At 36.1% G+C, this 19,196-nt stretch overlaps 1 protein-coding gene across 14 annotated transcripts in view; it reads right to left on the reverse strand.

Annotated features, from left to right (window-relative positions):
* Positions 1 to 19,196, reverse strand: part of ZNF280D (zinc finger protein 280D) — a 293,092-nt gene that overhangs the window by 55,442 nt on the left and 218,454 nt on the right. For 12 of the 14 annotated variants that reach the window (XR_012330131.1, XM_033851717.2, XM_033851716.2 and 9 more), the window contains 6 exons: positions 17,059 to 17,282; positions 14,963 to 15,013; positions 14,009 to 14,166; positions 13,104 to 13,204; positions 11,935 to 12,081; positions 497 to 631 (listed from right to left, as the gene is read on the reverse strand). Coding sequence is in view for 13 of the 14 variants with exons in the window: in XM_033851717.2 (XP_033707608.1) it covers positions 497 to 631; positions 11,935 to 12,081; positions 13,104 to 13,204; positions 14,009 to 14,166; positions 14,963 to 15,013; positions 17,059 to 17,282 (816 nt within the window). In the remaining variant the exon portion in view is untranslated. The remainder of the gene's footprint in view (positions 1 to 496; positions 632 to 11,934; positions 12,082 to 13,103; positions 13,205 to 14,008; positions 14,167 to 14,962; positions 15,014 to 17,058; positions 17,283 to 19,196) is intronic. The other 2 variants (XM_073801051.1, XM_073801055.1) reach the window with 1 other exon arrangement.

A 19,196-nucleotide genomic window follows, 5' to 3' on the forward strand; every position in this document is an offset into this window, starting at 1 on the left:
TTGCTCACTTAAAACATAATGCTATCCAGCAGCAGAACTTGCTTCTCTGAGAGTAGACTCAGTAATAACAATTTCAATAAACATCTGAGAACCTACAGCATTCAAGGCACTATACCAGATGCTGAGGACACAAAGATAAATAAAACATGATTCCTGATCTCAAGCATCTTACAGTTTAACAGATAAAAATGACATATACACTGCCAACTGGAATAGCTCCAAAATAGCCTATGTAACATTGACATAACCCATTAACCCTGGAACAGTTAATCTAGCTATACTTTTTACAAAGGAATACCACTCTAGAGTTGCACACACTACTGACCAAAAAGCAATGGTTAGAAGTTTTATTCCTAAACATAGGAATGGTAAAACCTAAAATTAAAGTCTTAATTAAATCAGAAATCATTTTTAAAGTATTCTATTCAATAAATAAAACCAGGCAGGAGTGTCTATTATCATACAAAATGTTAAAATACAGCATATTTGAACTCACTTTTGTTCCTGGAGGCAATCCTTCTAGTTGTTTAGGTTTTATAAATGTCCGATGATGCTGAGTCTTGTGATCCATTTTCTCTTTGCATGTTAAAAACTGTAGTCTGCATTTTGTACAACGATGTATTCCTTTTTTCTGTTTAGAAAACAGAAAAAGTGAAGAAAAATAATTTCTACAACCACAAATATTGTGTCCTGAAACTGCTCTGATTTAATTTTAATGATACTAATTTTAAAACTAGTATTTTACATCTCTTAACATATATAATAGCAAAATGTTGTTTTATTTTTTAAAACATTCTTTGCATTAGTATTTAGGTTTCAAAAATGTCTGTTACTATCCAGAAATTGAACATGAAAGTTGCATCAATAGATTCTAATTAAAGTTCTCTCAATAGTGCTATGAAAGCTCTTTTTTTTTTTTTTTTTGCGGTACGCGGGCCTCACTGCCGTGGCCTCTCCCGCCGCGGAGCACAGGCTCCGGACGCGCAGGCTCAGCGGCCATGGCTCACGGGCCCAGCCGCTCCACGGCACATGGGATCCTCCAGGACCAGGGCACGAACCCGCATCCCCCGTATCCGCAGGCGGACTCTCAACCACTGTGCCACCAGGGATGAAAGCTCTTTTAATTATAATTTTAAAGTACTTAGACACATGATACTGTGAAAATGAACTATACTACATTTTTATCCTATAAAAGAGTAAATTCTTTTTAATTTTTGCTATTTCTAGTTGGTTGACAAGTTGGAAAAATAAATTCAAATAGCCAACCACAGATTTCAGAGAAAGTTGTTACAGCAATGGTTGTATAAAGCAGTGTTGTCTAATAAAACTTTCTTCAATGATGAAAACGTTCTAGAGCTGCATTACCCAATACAGTATCAACTAGACATATGTGGTTAATGAGCACCTGAAATGTGCCAAGTGCAACTGAGCAAACAAATTTTAAATTTTAATTAATTTAAGGTTAAATAGCCACATACAGCTAGTGGCTACAACATTGCACAGTGTGGATATGGAAGCATAAATAAAAACAACTATTCCCAATCCACTTACTGGCTGAGACCCCTTGACTAAGTCCCTCCTCAAACTTAATCCTGTTATTATTCCACAGATGGGAAACAGGACCCAAGAAAAATCCAAATCACTTTCCCATAGCTATTCAGTGACAACTGCCAGACACCTAATCCAGTGTTCTTTCTACTACACAATATCAACTACAATATTGATATTTATGCTCTCATTAATTTAAAAATTATATATGTATATGCAAACATATATATAAACTGAAACAACATATAAATACAAAAGAATGTTTTCTCTAAAGCTACGATCTGCCAGATACATCACTATTTCCATTTAAATACAATCAATCATTTATAAAATTCGAACAGATAATACACTGGGAAGTACCTAGCACAGTACTGGCACACACCAGGCGTTTCATAAATAAAAGTTCTTTTCAAAGTTCAAAGCAATATATAAATATAATATGTTTGTATTGTATTTTAGGTGCATCTTAAGACTATTTTAGAAGTGTGATGCATTCTTGGAGGTACAGGCAACTTAAATTCACTCATATTTGCTCAAAGAAGAGGAAGAAAAAGAGAAAACGTGGGCAAGAAACAGATACCAAGTCAAGAGGACAGAAAAAAAGTTCTCCAGAATCCAGTACCCAGAAATCTTTTCTCTATCTATAATCCCTCCCGAGGTTACCTTTTCATTTCACCGCTTTAAGTATCATCTATCCAACTACCTACTTGATATCACTACTTGATGTCTAATATGCATCTCAAACCAACATGGACAAAACTGAATTCTGGATTTCTTCCCTACCTCCCTGCCCCCCAAAATATGTTCTTTCCTCAGCCTTCACCATATGACAATATATGAAAATTCCACTCTTGCAGCTGCTTAGGACAAAAAACTTGGTCACTCTCTCTCACATCCTATATCCAACCCATTAATAAAAGGTGTCAGCTCTACCTTCAAAAACTGTCATAATATTTCCACTTATTACCTACAACCACTGCTACAATACTTGTCCAAGACACTCAACTTGACTAATAATAACCTCCTATGTTCTCCCTTTCATGTTCTTTCTTCCCTATGGTCTATTCTCTTCACAGCTGCCAATGATCTTAAAACATGGCAGATCTTTCACATGCCTAAAATGCTGATGGTTTTCCAAAGTCCTGATTCCAGTTTACAAAGTCCTGATTCTGGCTCTATATGAATTGGCCTGCATTCTATTGCTACAACCTTATTTCCTACTACTTTTCCTCTTATTACTTTACTCTGCTCCAGCCACAACTGGCCTCTGTGATGTTCTTTGAGTGCTCCAGGTACACACTCACTTCACTCCCGATATAATGTTACTTCTCCCAGATTTCCTCACAGCTTACTCCTTTATTTCCTTCAGAGAGGCCCGTTTTTGGCCACTATATATACAAGACAAGGCCACTATATATACATGACATTGCTCTAATAATGTCATCTCAAATACAAGTTTTTGCTCAGCTATAATTTTCCAGTCTTTTGTAAATAATCATACAAATTGTAAATTTCTTGAAGGATGCATGATGATCCTTCTTATTGACAGATTTTCCCCTCTTAACTGCTGGCTGTCTACCTCCTAGGTGCTCCAAATACACACACAAAAAAACTGGACACGCATGTCAAGTGAAGACATGAAACTCAGGGTATAAAAACTGATTAAAAATCACACGGCCAGGGAGAAGCTTCAAGATGGCGGACGAGTAAGACGTGGAGATCACCTTCCTCCACACAAATACATCAGAAATACATCTACATGTGGAACACCTCCTACAGAACACCTACTGAATGCTGGCAGAAGACCTCAGACCTCCCCAAAGGCAAGAAACTCCCCACGTACCTGGGTAGGGCAAAAGAAAAAAGAAAAAACACAGACAAAAGAATAGGGACGGGACCTGCACCAGTGGGAGGGAGCTGTGAAGGAGGAAACGTTTCCACACACTAGGAAGCCCCTTTGCGGGTGGAGACTGTGGGTGGAGGAGCGGGGGTAAGCTTCGGAGCCACGGAGGAGAGTGCAGTAACGGGGGTGCGGAGGGCAAAGTGGCAAGATTCCCCCACAGAGGATCCGTGCCGACCAGCACGCACCAGCCCGAGAGGCTTGTCTGCTCACCCGCCGGGACGGGCGAGGGCTGGGAGCTGAGGCTCCAGCTTCGGTTGGATCCCAGGGAGAGGACAGGGGTTGGCTGCGTGAACACAGCCTGAAGGGGCTAGTGCATCACAGCCAGCCGGGAGGGAGTTTGGGAAAAAGTCGGGACCTGCCTAAGAGGCAAGAGACTTTTTCTTGCCTCTTTGTTTCCTGGTGCACCAGGAGAGGGGATTAAGAGTGCCGCTTAAAGGAGCTCCAGAGACGGGCGCAAACGGCGGCTATCAGCGCGGACCCCAGAGACAGGCATGAGACGCTAAGGCTGCTGCTGCCGCCACCAAGAAGCCTGTGTGCGAGCACAGGTCACTATCCATACCCCCTCTTCCGGGGAGCCTGTACAGCCCGCCACTGCCAGGGTCCCGTGATCCAGGGACAACTTCCCCGGGAGAACGCACGGCACGCCTCAGGCTGGTGCAACATCACACTGGCCTCTACCGCCACAGGCCCGCCCCGAACTCCGTAACCCTCCCTCGCCCCGGCCTGAGTGAGGGAGAGCCCCCGAATCAGCTGCTCCTTTAACCCTGTCCTGTCTGAGCAAAGAACACACGCCCACAGGCGACCTACACGCAGAGGCGCAGCCAAATCCAAAGCTGAAGCCCAGCAGCTGTGCAAACAAAGAAGAGAAAGGGAAATCTCACCCAGCAGCCTCAGGAGCAGCGGATTAAAACGCCACCATCAACTTGATGTACCCTGCATATGTGGAATACCTGAATAGACAAGGAATCATCCCAAATTGAGGAGGTGGACTTTGGGAGCGACGATATATTTTTTTTCCCTTTTTCTCTTTTTGTGAGTCTGTATGTATATGCTTCTGTGTGTGATTTTGTCTATATAGCTTTGCTTTAACCATCTGTCCTAGGGTTCTGTCTGCACGTTTTTTGTTTTTGTTTTTTAGTATAATTTTCAGTGCTTGTTATCGGTGGATTTGTTTTTTGGTTTGGTTGTTCTCTTCTTTCTTCCTTTTTTTAATTACTTTCAAAAAAATTTTTAATAATTACTTTTTGCTTTTATTTTAATAACTTTTAAATTTTATTTTATCTTTTTCTCTCTTTCTTTCCTTTTTTCTCCCTTTTATTCTGAGCCATGTGGATGACACGCTCTTGGTACTCCAGCCAGGTGTCAGGGCTGTGCCTCTGAGGGGGGGAGAGCCAAGGTCCAACAGAGACCTCCCAGCTCCACATAATATCAAAAGGCGAATATCTGCCAGAGATCTCCAACTCAACGCCAAGACCCAGCTCCACTCAACGACCAGCAACCTACAGTGCTGGACACCATATGCCAAACAACTAGCAAGTCAGGAACACAACCCCACGCATTAGCAGAGAGGCTGCCTAAAATCATAATAAGGTCAAAGACACCCCAAAACACACCACCAGACGTGGACCTGCCCACCAGAAAGACAAGATCTAGCCTCATCCACCAGAACACAGGCACTAGTCCCCTTCACCAGGAAGCCTACACAACCCACTGAACCAACCTTGGCCACTGGGGGCAGACAACAAAAACAACAGGAACTATGAACCTGCAGCCTGTGAAAAGGAGACCCAAAACACAGTAAGTTAAGCAAAATGAGAAGACAAAGAAACACACAGCACATGAAAGAGCAAGGTAAAAATCCACCAGACCTAACAAATGAAGAGGAAATAGGCAGTCTACCTGAAAAAGAATTCAGAATAATGATAGTAAAGATGATCCAAAATCTTGGAAATAGAATGCAGAAAATACAAAAAACGTTTAACATGGACCTAGAAGAACTAAAGAGCAAACAAACAACCATGAACACCACAATAAATGAAATTAAAAATTCTCTAGAATGGATCAATAGCAGAGTAACTGAGGCACAAGAAAGGATAAATGACCTGGAATATAAAATAGTGGAAATAACTACTGCAGAGCAGAATGAAGAAAAAAGAATGAAAAGAACTGAGGACAGTCTCAGAGACCTCTGGGACAACAATAAACGTACCAACATTCGAATTATAGGGGTCCCAGTAGAAGAAGAGAAAAAGAAAGGGACTGAGAAAATACTTGAAGAGATTATAGTTGAAAACTTCCTTAATATGGGTAAGGAAATAGTTAATCAAGTCCAGGAAGCATAGAGAGTCCCATACAGGGTAAATCCAAGGAGAAACATGCCAAGACACATATTAATCAAACTGACAAAAATTAAACACAAAAAAAAATATTAAAAGCAGCAAAGGAAAAACAACAAATAACATAAAAGGGAATCCCAATAAGGTTAACAGCTGATCTTTCAGCAGAAATTCTGCAAGCCAGAAGGGAGTGTCAGGACATATTTAAACTGATGAAAGGGAAAAACCTACAACCAAGATTACTCTGTCCAGCAAGGATCTCATTCAGATTTGACAGAGAAACTGAAACCTTTACAGACAAGTAAAAGCTAAGAGAATTCACAACTGAACCAGCTTTACAACAAATGCTAAAGGAACTTCTCTAGGGAGGAAACACAAGAGAAGGAAAAGACCTACAATAACAAACCAAAAACAATTAAGAAAATGGTAATAGGAACATACATATCAATAATTACCTTAAATGTAAATGGACAAAATGCTCCCACCAAAAGACACAGATTGGCTGAATGGATACAAAAACAAGACCCATACATATGCTGTCTACAAGAGACCCACCTGAGACCTCGGGACACATAGAGACTGAAAGTGAGAGGATGGAAAAAGATATTCCATGCAAATGGAAATCAAAAGAAAGCTGAAGTAGCAATTCTCATATCAGACGAAATAGACTTTAAAACAAGGATTATTACAAGAGACAAAGAAGGACACTACATAATGATCAAGGGATCAATCCAAGAAGATATAACAATTGTAAATATTTATGCACCCAACATAGAAGCACCTCAATACATAAGACAAATGCTAACAGCCATAAGAGGGGAAATCGACAGTAACACAATCATAGTAGGGGACTTTAACACCCCACTTTCACCAATGGACAGATCATCCAAAATGAAAATAAATAAGGAAACACAGCTTTAAATGATACATTAAACAAGATGGACTTCACTGATATTTATAGGACATTCCATCCAAAAACAAGAGAATACACTTTCTTCTCAAGCGCTCATGGAACATTCTCCAGGATGGATCATATCTTGGGTCACAAGGCAAGCCTTGGTAAATTTAAGAAAATTGAAATTGTGTCAAGCATCTTATCTGACCACAACGCTATGAGACTAGGTATCAATTACAGAAAAAATCTGTAAAAAATACAAACACATGGATGCTAAACAATACACTACTTAATAACCAAGAAGTCACTGAAGAAACCAAAGAGGAAATCAAACAATACATAGAAACAAATGACAAAGAAAACACGATGACCCAAAATCTATAGGATGCAGCAAAAGCAGTTCTAAGAGGGAAGTTGATAGCAGTACAATCTTACCTTAAGAACAAGAAACTCTCAAATAAACAACCCAACCTTACACCTAAAGCAATTAGAGAAAGAAGGACCAAAAAAACCCCAAAGTTACCAAAAGGAAAGAGATCATAAAGATCAGATCAGAAATAAATGAAAAAGAAATGAAGGAAACGATAGCAAAGATCAATAAAAGTAAAAGCTGGTTCTTTGAGAAGATAAACAAAATTGATAAACCATTAGCCAGACTCATCAAGAAAAAAAGGGAGAAGACTCAAATCAACAGAACTAAAAATGAAAGAGAGGAAGTAACAACTGACACTGCAAATACAAAGGATCATGAGAGATTACTACAAGCAACTCTTTGACAATAAAATGGACAACCTGGAAAAAATGGACAAATTCTTAGAAATGCACGACCTTCTGAGATTGAACCAGGAAGGAATAGAAAATATGAATAGACCAATCACAAGCACTGAAATTGAAACTGTGATCAAAAATCTTCCAACAAACAAAAGCCCAGGACCAGATGGTTTCACAGGCGAATTCTATCAAACATTTAGAGAAGAGCTAACATCTATCCTTCCCAAACTCTTCCAAAATACAGCAGAGGGAGGAACTCTCCCAAACTCATTCTACGAGGCCACCATCACCCTGATACCAAAACCAGACAAAGATGTCACAAAAAAAGAAAACTACAGACCAATATCACTGATGGACATACATGCAAAACTCCTCAACAGAATACTAGCAAACAGAATCCAACAGCACATTAAAAGGATCATACACCATGATCAAGTGGGGTTTATTCCAGGAATGCAAGGATTCTTCAATATACGCAAATCAATCAATGTGATATACCATATTAACAAATTAAAGGAGGAAAACCATATGATCATCTCAATAGATGCAGAGAAAGCTTTTGACAAAATTCAACACCAATTTATGATAAAAACCCTGCAGAAAGAAGGCATAGAGGGAACTTTCCTCAACATAATAAAGGCCATATATGACAAACCCACAGCCAACCTCGTGCTCAATGGTGAAAAACTGAAACCATTTCTACAAAGATCAGGAACAAGACAAGGTTGCCCACTCTCACCACTATTATTCAACATAGTTTTGGAAGTCTTAGCCACAGCAATCAGAGAAGAAAAGGAAATAAAAGGAATCCAAATCGGAAAAGAAGAAGTAAAGCTGTCACTCTTTGCAGATGACATGATACTATACATAGAGAATCCTAAACATGCCACCAGAAAACTACTAGAGCTAATCAATGAATTTGGTAAAGTAACAGGATACAAAATTAATGCACAGAAATCTCTTGCATTCTTATACACTAATGATGAAAAATCTGAAAATGAAATTAAGAAAACACTCCCATTTACCACTGCAACAAGAAGAATAAAATACCTAGCAATAAACCTACCTGAGGAGACGAAAGACCTGTATGCAGAAAATTATAAGACAATGTTGAAAGAAATTAAAGATGATACAAATAGATGGAGAGATATACCATGTTCTTGGATTGGAAGAATCAACATTGTGAAAATGACTATATTACCCAAAGCAATCTACAGATTCAATGCAATCTCTATAAAACTACCACTGGCATTTTTCACAGAACTAGAACAAAAAATTTCACAATCTGTATGGAAACACAAAAGACCCCGAATAGCCAAAGCAATCTTGAGAAAGAAAAACAGAGCTGGAGGAATCAGGCTCCCAGACTTCAGACTATACTACAAAGCTACAATAATCAAGACAGTATGGTACTGGCAGAAAAACAGAAATACGTATCAATGGAACAGGATAGAAAGCCCAGAGATAAACCCACACACCTATGCTCATCTTATCTTTGATAAAGGAGGCAAGAATATACAATGGAGAAAAGACAGCCTCTTCAATAAGTGGTGCTGGGAAAACTGGACAGCTACATGCAAAAGAATGAAATTAGAACACTCCCTAATACCACACACAAAAATAAACTCAAAATGGATTAAAGACCTAAATGCAATGCTAGACACTATCAAACTCTTAGAAGAAAACATAGGCAGAACACTCTATGACATCAATCACAGCAAGATCCTTTTTGATCCACCTCCTAGAGAAATTGAAATAAAAACAAAAATAAACAAGTGGGACCTAATGAAACTTAAATCTTTGGAACTTATTCCAAAGGCAAAGGAAACCATAAAGAAGATGAAAAGACAACCCTCAGAATGGGAGAAAATATTTGCAAAAGAAGCAACTGACAAAGGATTAATCTCCAAAATTTACAAGCATCTCATGCAGCTCAATATCAAAAAAAGAAACAACCCAATCCAAAAATGGGCAGAAGACCTAAAGAGACATTTCTCCAAAGATGATATACAGATTGCCAACAAACACATGAAAGGATGCTCAACATCATTAATCATTAGAGAAATGCAAATCAAAACTACAATAAGATATCATCTCACACTGGTCACAATGGCCATCATCAAAAAATCTGCAAACAATAAATGCTGGAGAGGGTGTGAAGAAAAGGGAACGCTCTTGCACTGTTGGTGGGAATGTAAATTGATACAGCCACTATGGAGAACAGTATGGAGGTTCCTTAAAAAACTACAAATAGAACTACCGTATGACCCAGCAATCCCACTACTGGGCATATACCCTAAGAAAACCATAATTCAACAAGAGTCATGTACCACAATGTTCATTGCAGCTCTATTTACAATAGCTAGGACATGGAATCAACCTAAGTGTCCATCGACAGATGAACGGATAAAGAAGATGTGGCACATATATACAATGGAATGTTACTCAGCGATAAAAAGAAACGAAATTGAGTTATTTGTAGTGAGGTGGATGGACCTAGAGTCTGTCATACAGAGTGAAGTAAGTCAGAAAGAGAAAAACAAATACCGTATGCTAACACCTATATATGAAATCTAACAACAAAAAAAAAACAATGGTCATGAAGAACCTAGGGGCAAAACAGGAATAACTACTCAGACTTACTAGAGAATGGATTTGAGGACACGGGGAGGAGGAAGGGTAAGCTGGGACAAAGTGAGAGAGTGGTAGTGTATATATGGACATATATACACTACCAAATATAAAATAGATAGCTAGTGGGAAGTAGTCACATAGCACAGGGAGATCAGCTCGGTGCTTTGTGACCAGCTATAAGGGTGGGATAGGGAGGGTGGGAGGGAGGGAGATGCAAGAAGAAAGAGATATGAGGATATATGTATATGTATAACTGATTCACTTTGTTATAAAACGGAAACTAACACACCATTGTAAAGCAATTATACTCCAATAAAAACGTTAAAAAAAAAAAATCATGTAGCCCATACAGTTGGCCCACACATCTCCTTCATAATTATCATTCTTCCTACATCTATATCTCACTCTGGAGCTTAATATAGCATATGGGGAAAATGATGTTAAATCCCCATAATGAAATAAAACTACTGTTTTATACTTTATTCTCCCTTTGAAAATTAAAAGCCAAAGAAGAAATACAGAGTATCAAGAATAGTGTTTCTCAAACTCTGTTCCGCACGAAATGTTAATAGGTATTGAGCAAATAAAGGGTTCAATAGCTAAATAAGTCTGGGGAATACATATAATATCATTACTTAGAGATTTACAATGTTCATTAGCATGTTAAAATTTCTGAGGAATCCTGTTGTGAAAAAGAAACAACGATTTAATTTTGTAAATCTAGGCCTTTACCAAATTCATTTACCAGTAGCAATTGGTGGCGGCGGAGGGGGAGGGGGGCGGGAACATGTATTAACAACTGATGCAAAATTGCCGGGGAAACCCGGAATCGAAAGATCTTGCCAGAACTCCTCAAGGATAGGTAGCAACCCAGTCACAACATAGGTGATCCCAAATTTATTTGGAAATTCTACTTTTATGATCTCTCCCAATGAAGAACCATAAGCCGATTTCATGATTATCTAATGACTAGAATGGAAAGCAAAGTGAGCACCAATGCTGAATAAACTGACATGCCAGTTTAATCAATAACAAGAAAATGTAATGAGCTAATTAGTGAGGTGGCAAAACTTGATTACATGATCATACTGAATAAATCCACTGACTTCTGGTTTTGGCAAAGGCACTATTATTGTTCTTTCAAGCACTTAAGAACAGGATCAGTGATGCATTAAACTTTTCAGCCCAAAGGATGACTTAACTGCTTCAGGAAAAGAACCAGTAAGTATAACATCAGGGTTCAAGAGATGGGTATAAGCACTAATACTGGGTCCCAAAAATTACGTAGCAGGACTAAATACAGTTCTTTGCCAGAGTTCATATATCAAGCAGTAAGTGTCACTACTGCTTCCTCTATCCCTGGCAGCTATAAAAGACCACTCCTGGTCAATGACGCAAACATGTCTTATAATATGGGAGCTAAAAGTGGGAATAAAGTTTGAAGAGAAAGAGGAAAACAAGATTATGAGTCATCAATCTTCTTTATCAGTTCAAACTCATCTTTTCCCCTGCTCCTGATAATTACCTTTCCCAGAAGGTAATTCTTAGCCTCGAAATATCCAATCTTTTGGATATTCTTCCACTCATCTTCTCTTTTTTCCTTCAATCCAAGGTTTCCTATTTCTAGCTATCTTTCAGAATTTTCATGTAGGAACCACAACATCACCAGAAAGGAAGCAAGGAAAAGAAGTGGAAGTTTCACAGGTAATTCAGCATAAATTACAAATTAATCATGTCTTTTAGAACAATGCTGCTTTCCCTGCAGAACAAATCTAACCAATGTTCTAAGTCATAATCTATCTTTTCTCTAAAACAACATTAAAGGAATAAAAACTGGCAAATCTCACCTGATGCTTCATGTAATGATGCATATAGGGTGTTGCAATTTTAATAACTTTGAGGCAAAACGGACATAGCAAGTTCTTAGTGTTTTCGTGGGATGTTCTAAAATGAGTTTCTACATCAGAAAATGATGATGATCTATAATTGCAAACCTACAAAAAAAAGAGATTTAGTTTAACTTGAAAACTTATAATGATATCCAATTTCAAAGTAAGAATGATAGGTCACTTGTTCAGAAGAATATTTTGTACTATTAATTCAGCTCTGATGCCTATGCAACCAAGAATTCCATTAATGCAAACATTGAAAGATAATCTTTGAGACGGAAGCGTCATTACCTTTCAAAGCTTAAGGATACTTCCCAAAATATAACTAGATTCCCTTATTTTTATCAGATATTTTTATCTGTCACCCCCAATCTTGACTTGAGTTTTCAAACTCTGACACCTCTGGTACTATAAAGTTCTTCTGCTATATAAAATAGCATCTTCCTTTAGATTATAAATGGCCTCCAGGCTATGGAAGTGACAATTTATTTTTATCTTACTTTCTCATTCCTCCAAATTCTGGAAAAATACTAGTCCCAAAGCATTTGGTAGGGTTCTCTGAAGTAAAAGCATTTTATATTTCCCTTGTATGCCTACATTCTTCCCTACAGGGTAAGATAAGTTCATGTTTGTCTTTCTGCCACAGGGCTTTTCTTTGTCTAGTACAGGAGTGGGCAAACAATGGCCTATGGGCCAATTCCAACTGTCTGCTGACCTTACATAACAATGTATGAGTTATGCCAAGGGACTTCCTACTAATAATTATTTACAGAAGATATTTTAATTTTAGCAACCAATTTTATCGAAATGGTTAGAAAAATAAAATATATTTCATGACGTGAAAATTATATGAAATTCAAATTTCAGTGTCCATAAATAAAGTTATATTGAAACACAGTCATACCCATTCATCCACTTATTGTCTATGGCTGCCTGTGTGCTACAATGGCAGAGTTGATTAGTTGCAACGGAGACCTATGATCCTCAAAACCTGAATACTTACTATCTTGCCCTTTATATAAAAAATTTGCTGATGCCTGGCCTAATAGGTTTAAATCTTGTAACCAAAACAAGAGATAATAAACAAACCAAACAAACACGATGTATACAATAAAATATGTGTATACCTGGCAAATATATGGCATTTCACCAGGTTTATGATTGTCCTTCATATGTTGTAAAAGAATATGCTCTGTTTCAAATGATAATTCACATATTTTGCAAATGGCTGAAAGTGGGGGAAAAAAGACATTACACCATTTTAAGATATATATATACACAGAAGTATTCAATCATTATGTTGTACACCTGAAACTAATACAATGTTATATGTCAATTACACTGCAATTTTCTTAAAAAGTATCCTATCGAGGCAAATAAACAAAATCAGATATATACATATATAATTCATTTTGTACATCTATATCAACAACAACAATAATAACAGTAGTAGTATTGGTGGTGGTGGTAGTGGTGAACAGTTCCATAGTTGTTAACTGTGTGCCATGCACAGTTCTAAGGACTTTACTTACATTAACTCACTCAGTTCCCATCAAAACATTATGAAGCAGGTATTTTTATTATCCCCATTATTCAAATATTAAGTGACCTGTCTGAGATCACATTAAGATCACATATTAAGAGGCAGAGCTTGGATGTGAACCCAAGCTGTCTTGCTCCAAAATCTGTGATTTTAACTACCGTTGTATTTACTTTTCTTATTCAGTTTTAAAAGAAGGGCACTGATTTCATATTTGAAAACTATTATCTGAGGCTTCTAATTTACTCCCCCACATGTAAGGCACAGGTTATTTACCATAGTGAATTATTTACAAGAGGGACTTTAATTTCAGTAACTAATTTTATTTAAAACTTTATATAAGTTAAAAATTAACTTTTTCAACTTTACTCTCAAATTTCAAAGTCATCTTATTTTTCTAACACACTTGTTCAGAGTTCAGTAACAAACTTTTCTCAGAGTTTACATTGTTAAAATCAAAATACTCAATACTTAAATGAAATTGTAACTTACTAGAAAATTCATGGGGTGTGTGTGTACTTTCAATGTGACACTGCAGTTGAAATGGTGTGGGAAACTGACGGTAGCAGTGCTGGCAGGTGGTGTGGTTTTCCCAGCTTTCACTGCTCTGCTTCTCAAGTTCCAAATGATGTTTCATGTGGTTCATAAACCTATAAATGATTGTCAACAGGTGCAAAAATTCAGAAAATCTCACAAATAAGTACTTGAATCTAAATCTTAAAATTAGAGATATGATTACTGAAGATAAAATCTCTAAAGTCCTCTAGAAAAGTGTGCACTTTAAATAATCACTTTTATTAAGTAACTAAGTCAACATCTTTTCATCCTTGTTTTAAAATAAATAGTTATTATGAATTTGAAATATCACTAATTTGCTCTCTTGATCATTTCAGATTATTAAAATTTTTTTAAAGATAAAACAGAAGGTTTCTTCTCCATACAAGAAATACTACTTACATTTTTAAATAAAATACTGAAAGGAAGGAAACTCTACCACCAAAAGCAGCTACAGAGTCATGAGAGAAATCTCTTAAGCTATGAAGATATACATTAAATTCTAGCTGCTTAAAAGACAAATTACTGGTATTTTTACTTGTGTCTTGGTTTCTAAATGCATGTAATAGCAATTTTAATGCCTACAATTACAAGAACCTTTTGTCTTATTTAATGATACTGGTTTACTGTTACCAAAGACTGTTCATTTTAACTTGCAGACTGTGCCCTTTGTAGGCAACGTCCATTTTTCAGTTTTACATTCTGCTATTTCAGCTTCCCTAAAAAGGCTTCTTATGAGCAGGAACTATGACCTTCCACAACAGAGAGTGCAATATAAATGGGAATGCCTATTTAAAAGAGCTTACTGAAGCTTTTTGCTGAATTTGAAAGTAAAGTTATTCAATCAAAATAACAATTTTTAGATGGGGTCAACTATTAACAATTACTCACTTTGAGTCACTACAGGAAATAATGTTGAAATTAAGTGATAATATCATCAATCTGGAAAGCAATCATCATAAAGGTTATAACATTTATTTTTTTTCACACCTCACATAATGCTACTCTTTAGTACAGGTTATAGTACACTTTGAAATATCTTTTAGACTTCCTTTGGTTTTTACACCAGCTCTACAAACACCTATAGGAAATCCTAGTCTTGGCTAAATATTTAGGTATAGAGAAAATGTCATGAGCCATTAAACGCTCAGCTTACGACTTTCAGCAATTAAAATGTATCTAAATAAAATAATTTCTTAACTAGCAAGCTTTCTCTCAATTATTATATGGGCCCCCATCAGGAGCTCATACTACTTAAACCAACAGATGGAAATGAGGGAAACAAAAAAAGCAAACATCTTGCAAGGATATTCACAGAATAAAATAAACCTGTTTTGGGTGACACTCAATGTAGGGGAAAAAACACCATACGCTGACAAGGCAGAGAAGAGAAATCTACAGCTATCAGCTTCTTACCATTCTCTACAAATATCAATTTACCCTCCCAGTTTTTACTATCAAGGTAAAATATTACTTAACATATTGAACTTCTTTGGTTATAAATTGTTTTCTATTAAGGTTACATTTACTAAACAATCAGTATTTCAAAAAAAGCTCAATTCCTGGATGTTACCAGGTGCTGCTTGCTTAAAATTTCTAGATATTAGGACACTCTAGAAATATGTAACTAGTATTCTGAAACAATAACAAAAAAAAGAAAATTTTTACTTTCATATGTTTAATATTAATGTGTTAATCTCAAAGGAAAATAAAAAAAACTGCTGAAATAAATTCTAATACCATATATATATAACATTTAAGAATAACAAAGAACTAAGCAGGGGAGCCATATTTCTATGCACTTTACTATATTAACATGATTTTTCTCGTGTATTTTACTACTAAAATGGTAAAAATGTGAAAATAGGGAAAAGAGTTCTATTGTAATATTGTTTCAGTGTTATATCTCGAAGTACAATATTCCTTCTGTTAAGCTACTGGGACCATTAGCTATTGATGGCTGTTAAAACTTGATGAAAGGAGATAAATGTGAAAACTTATATGAAATAATATACGTAAAAGAATTTTTAAAACTATAAAGCACTACCATAAAAAAATAATTATTATAGGAGTTTATCGCAGTGTATTTCAGGGTTTTTCTATATGCTTCTTCTTGGACCCAAGAACTCACAGGAAAATAAAATAAATGCTGGGTCTACAAGTAAACTATAGGTACCTAAGAATGCTAATTACAAATAATAGTCACCAAGGGTAAATATAAAAGGTTATGCATACGTATATTTGTACACACACACCTCAACTGATGGAAGTACATTGACATCTGCAACTTACTTTGAAATGCATAAAAAAACCCAGATAGTTTGAAGGAAGGATGAATAGCTATATGATGAAGCAAGTACAGTTAAATGTTAATGATAGAATCAAGATGATGAGTATACAAGTGTCCATTACAAAATATTTTTAAATTTGTTGAATGTTGAAAATCTTTATAATAAAATGATGGTAAAAAACCTTACCAAATATAAATGTCAAGCTATGTAACCAATAAAAATATCAATCAATATGTCTTCTCATTTTATTCTTGTAACTAACTCTTTTATGGGATTTGAGCATTAAACAAGATTAGTATATAAGAGGTCAAACTGGACAAAACATAAATAAGTGGTTCTTCTTGTGGTGTGAAAAAAAATAAAATTCAAAAGCAGCTAAATATGAAAATTATCTCATGAAAATTCCTAGATCACTGATAATATAGGTAAAAGAAGTTAATTTTGTTTTATTTGAAATAAAGTTTGTCCTTTCTTAAGTTATTTTAAAGAAATACAACTAACTGGATCCAAGAGTCAACTCTAAAATATAAGAAAGGACAAAAGCTTTTTTTAACAAGAGAATATGTCTTCGTTCTTAGTGCAAAGTGTTAAAATCTCTTATCTAGAATAACATTTAAAAATGCAAGATAAAGATACAACATTTATATCTGTAGCATTCCAATTTTCAAGTAGAAATAAAAATAAATGCTAACATACCTGATATTATTTTTAAGAATTTTCAAGCAACTGAAGCATTTAAAGGTTGTGTAAGTCTTCTGTTCTTCCTGGACATCTCCTTCATGTTTTCCATAATAAAAGTCATTAACTAACATGATCAGTTTTCCTTTTTCTGAATCAACAGTTTTACTTTTATTTGCTGTACTTGAAAATTCTGTTTTAGCCAGTCCCAAAAAGTTATTTATCATGTCTGGACAACAGTACTGAAAGAGAAAAAACAGAAGTCTTATTTATCTCTTAAAACAATTAGAAACCAAAAATACGGTTCTTTGTTTACAACTAAGGTCAGACCATGTAAAACTATGCTTGGCGATATATCTGGAAAAATATTCACCAAAAGCTTGTGGTGCATATACATACTCTCAAAATCTCAAACAATAAACATCTATTATCTTAATTTAAAAAATTTTTTTAAAGAAAGAAAAGAAAAACCTTAAAACCAAGACTCGACTATTGATCTAATAGTCTTTTCCTTATAATTTCTTTTCAGATGTAAATATTTAACAACATTTAAATTAAAACTAAACATTGTTCATATCCATGCCATGACAGAGTACAGAATGGAAATGTAGTTTTACATGCTATAATGTATATGTTTAACTATATATATACTAAATATCATAATATCTGGTTGGAACTGGATATTGAGCACAGCTAACCTGCCATTCCTTAGACTCAAGGTGCTAAAAAATGCATAGGGGAAAAATAAAGAACCATCGGTCATGTCTTGAAAGCTTCAACAGTTACATCTTGAAATCTAGAATGCTTATATATTTGACGGGGAAATTTAGTTCCTCATCTGGAAAATCAAGATGTCATATAAACTGGTTCCAATATGAAACACTTTCATACATGAGCTTTTTTTTTCCAACAAGATAATTAATTTATTGTACATAATTTTCAGTTTTAGAATATCTCTAAGGCAGTTTTACTCAGAGGGCTATCCAAGGAAGACCTGCATTAGAAAAACCAGAAGTGCTTGTCAAAATGCTAATTCCTGGGCCTACTTCAGACCAATAAGCCACAAAGTCTAGAGGTAGAGCCCAGAAATCTATATTTTTTAACAAGGCACCTACGTAATTCTTTTACAACATAAACCAACTGACTTAAACTCTTCCTAAACATGTTAGCTCATAAATTAGTAGCATCATAAGAAAGTCTGAAAATCTAAACACAACTCTATTCCATTTCTAAGAATAACAAAATCCACTTCCTCTCCTGCCATACTGAAATGTTACATTATTGGTGAAACTTTCTGTGTCACATGAGAAGCTGGACTTTTGATGCAAGACAGACCTATAATATTTCCTTCGATTGCACTTATTTTGTTCACTTGTCAATTCTGAAACCTACAGAGGAAAAAGAACACACACAAAAAATCTGAAATAGATCCAAAAGAGAGGAGAAAAAAATACTAAATAAAATGAACTGACAAAAAAGTGACATAATTTATGCTTAGGAGTTAAGGTTGCACCCATAAGCTTAATTAGGATAAGGGTATTAATTCTCTAAGACAACATGACCCTCTGTAGTCTACCACTCTGAATAAACACAATTGAAATGAAACCACAATAAAAAGAGGGAAATGAGAAAGGTTTTGCTACCTATGTTTCTAGATTCTTCTTGAGACACATAATATTTAAGAGCTCAAACTTAAGAAAGTCACACTGGGGCTTCCCTGGTGGCACAGTGGTTAAGAATCCACCTGCCAATGCAGGGAACATGGGTTCGAGCCCTGGTCTGGGAAGATCCCACATGCCACGGAGCAACTAAGCCCATGCACCACAACTAGTGAGCCTGCAATCTAGAGCCTGCGAGCCACAACTACTGAAGCCCGTGCACCTAGAGCCCGTGCTCTGCAACAGAAGAAGCCACTGCAATGAGAAGCCCACGCACTGCAACAAAGAGTAGCCCCCACCCGCTGCAACTAGAGAAAGCCTGCTTGCAGCAACGAAGACCCAACACAGCCAAAAATAAATAAATAAAAAAAATTTATTTTAAAAAAAAAAGTCGCACTGTTACAAAGGACTTTAGAAAGCTAAAGTCTAAAAATGTTGTTTTTGACTTTAAGGACAAATGGAGAAAAGGATGAGTCAGAGTAAACTCACCAACACTAT

The sequence above is a fragment of the Tursiops truncatus genome, chromosome 2 (assembly GCF_011762595.2).
Source record: "Tursiops truncatus isolate mTurTru1 chromosome 2, mTurTru1.mat.Y, whole genome shotgun sequence".
NCBI classification, from domain to species: domain Eukaryota; kingdom Metazoa; phylum Chordata; class Mammalia; order Artiodactyla; family Delphinidae; genus Tursiops; species Tursiops truncatus.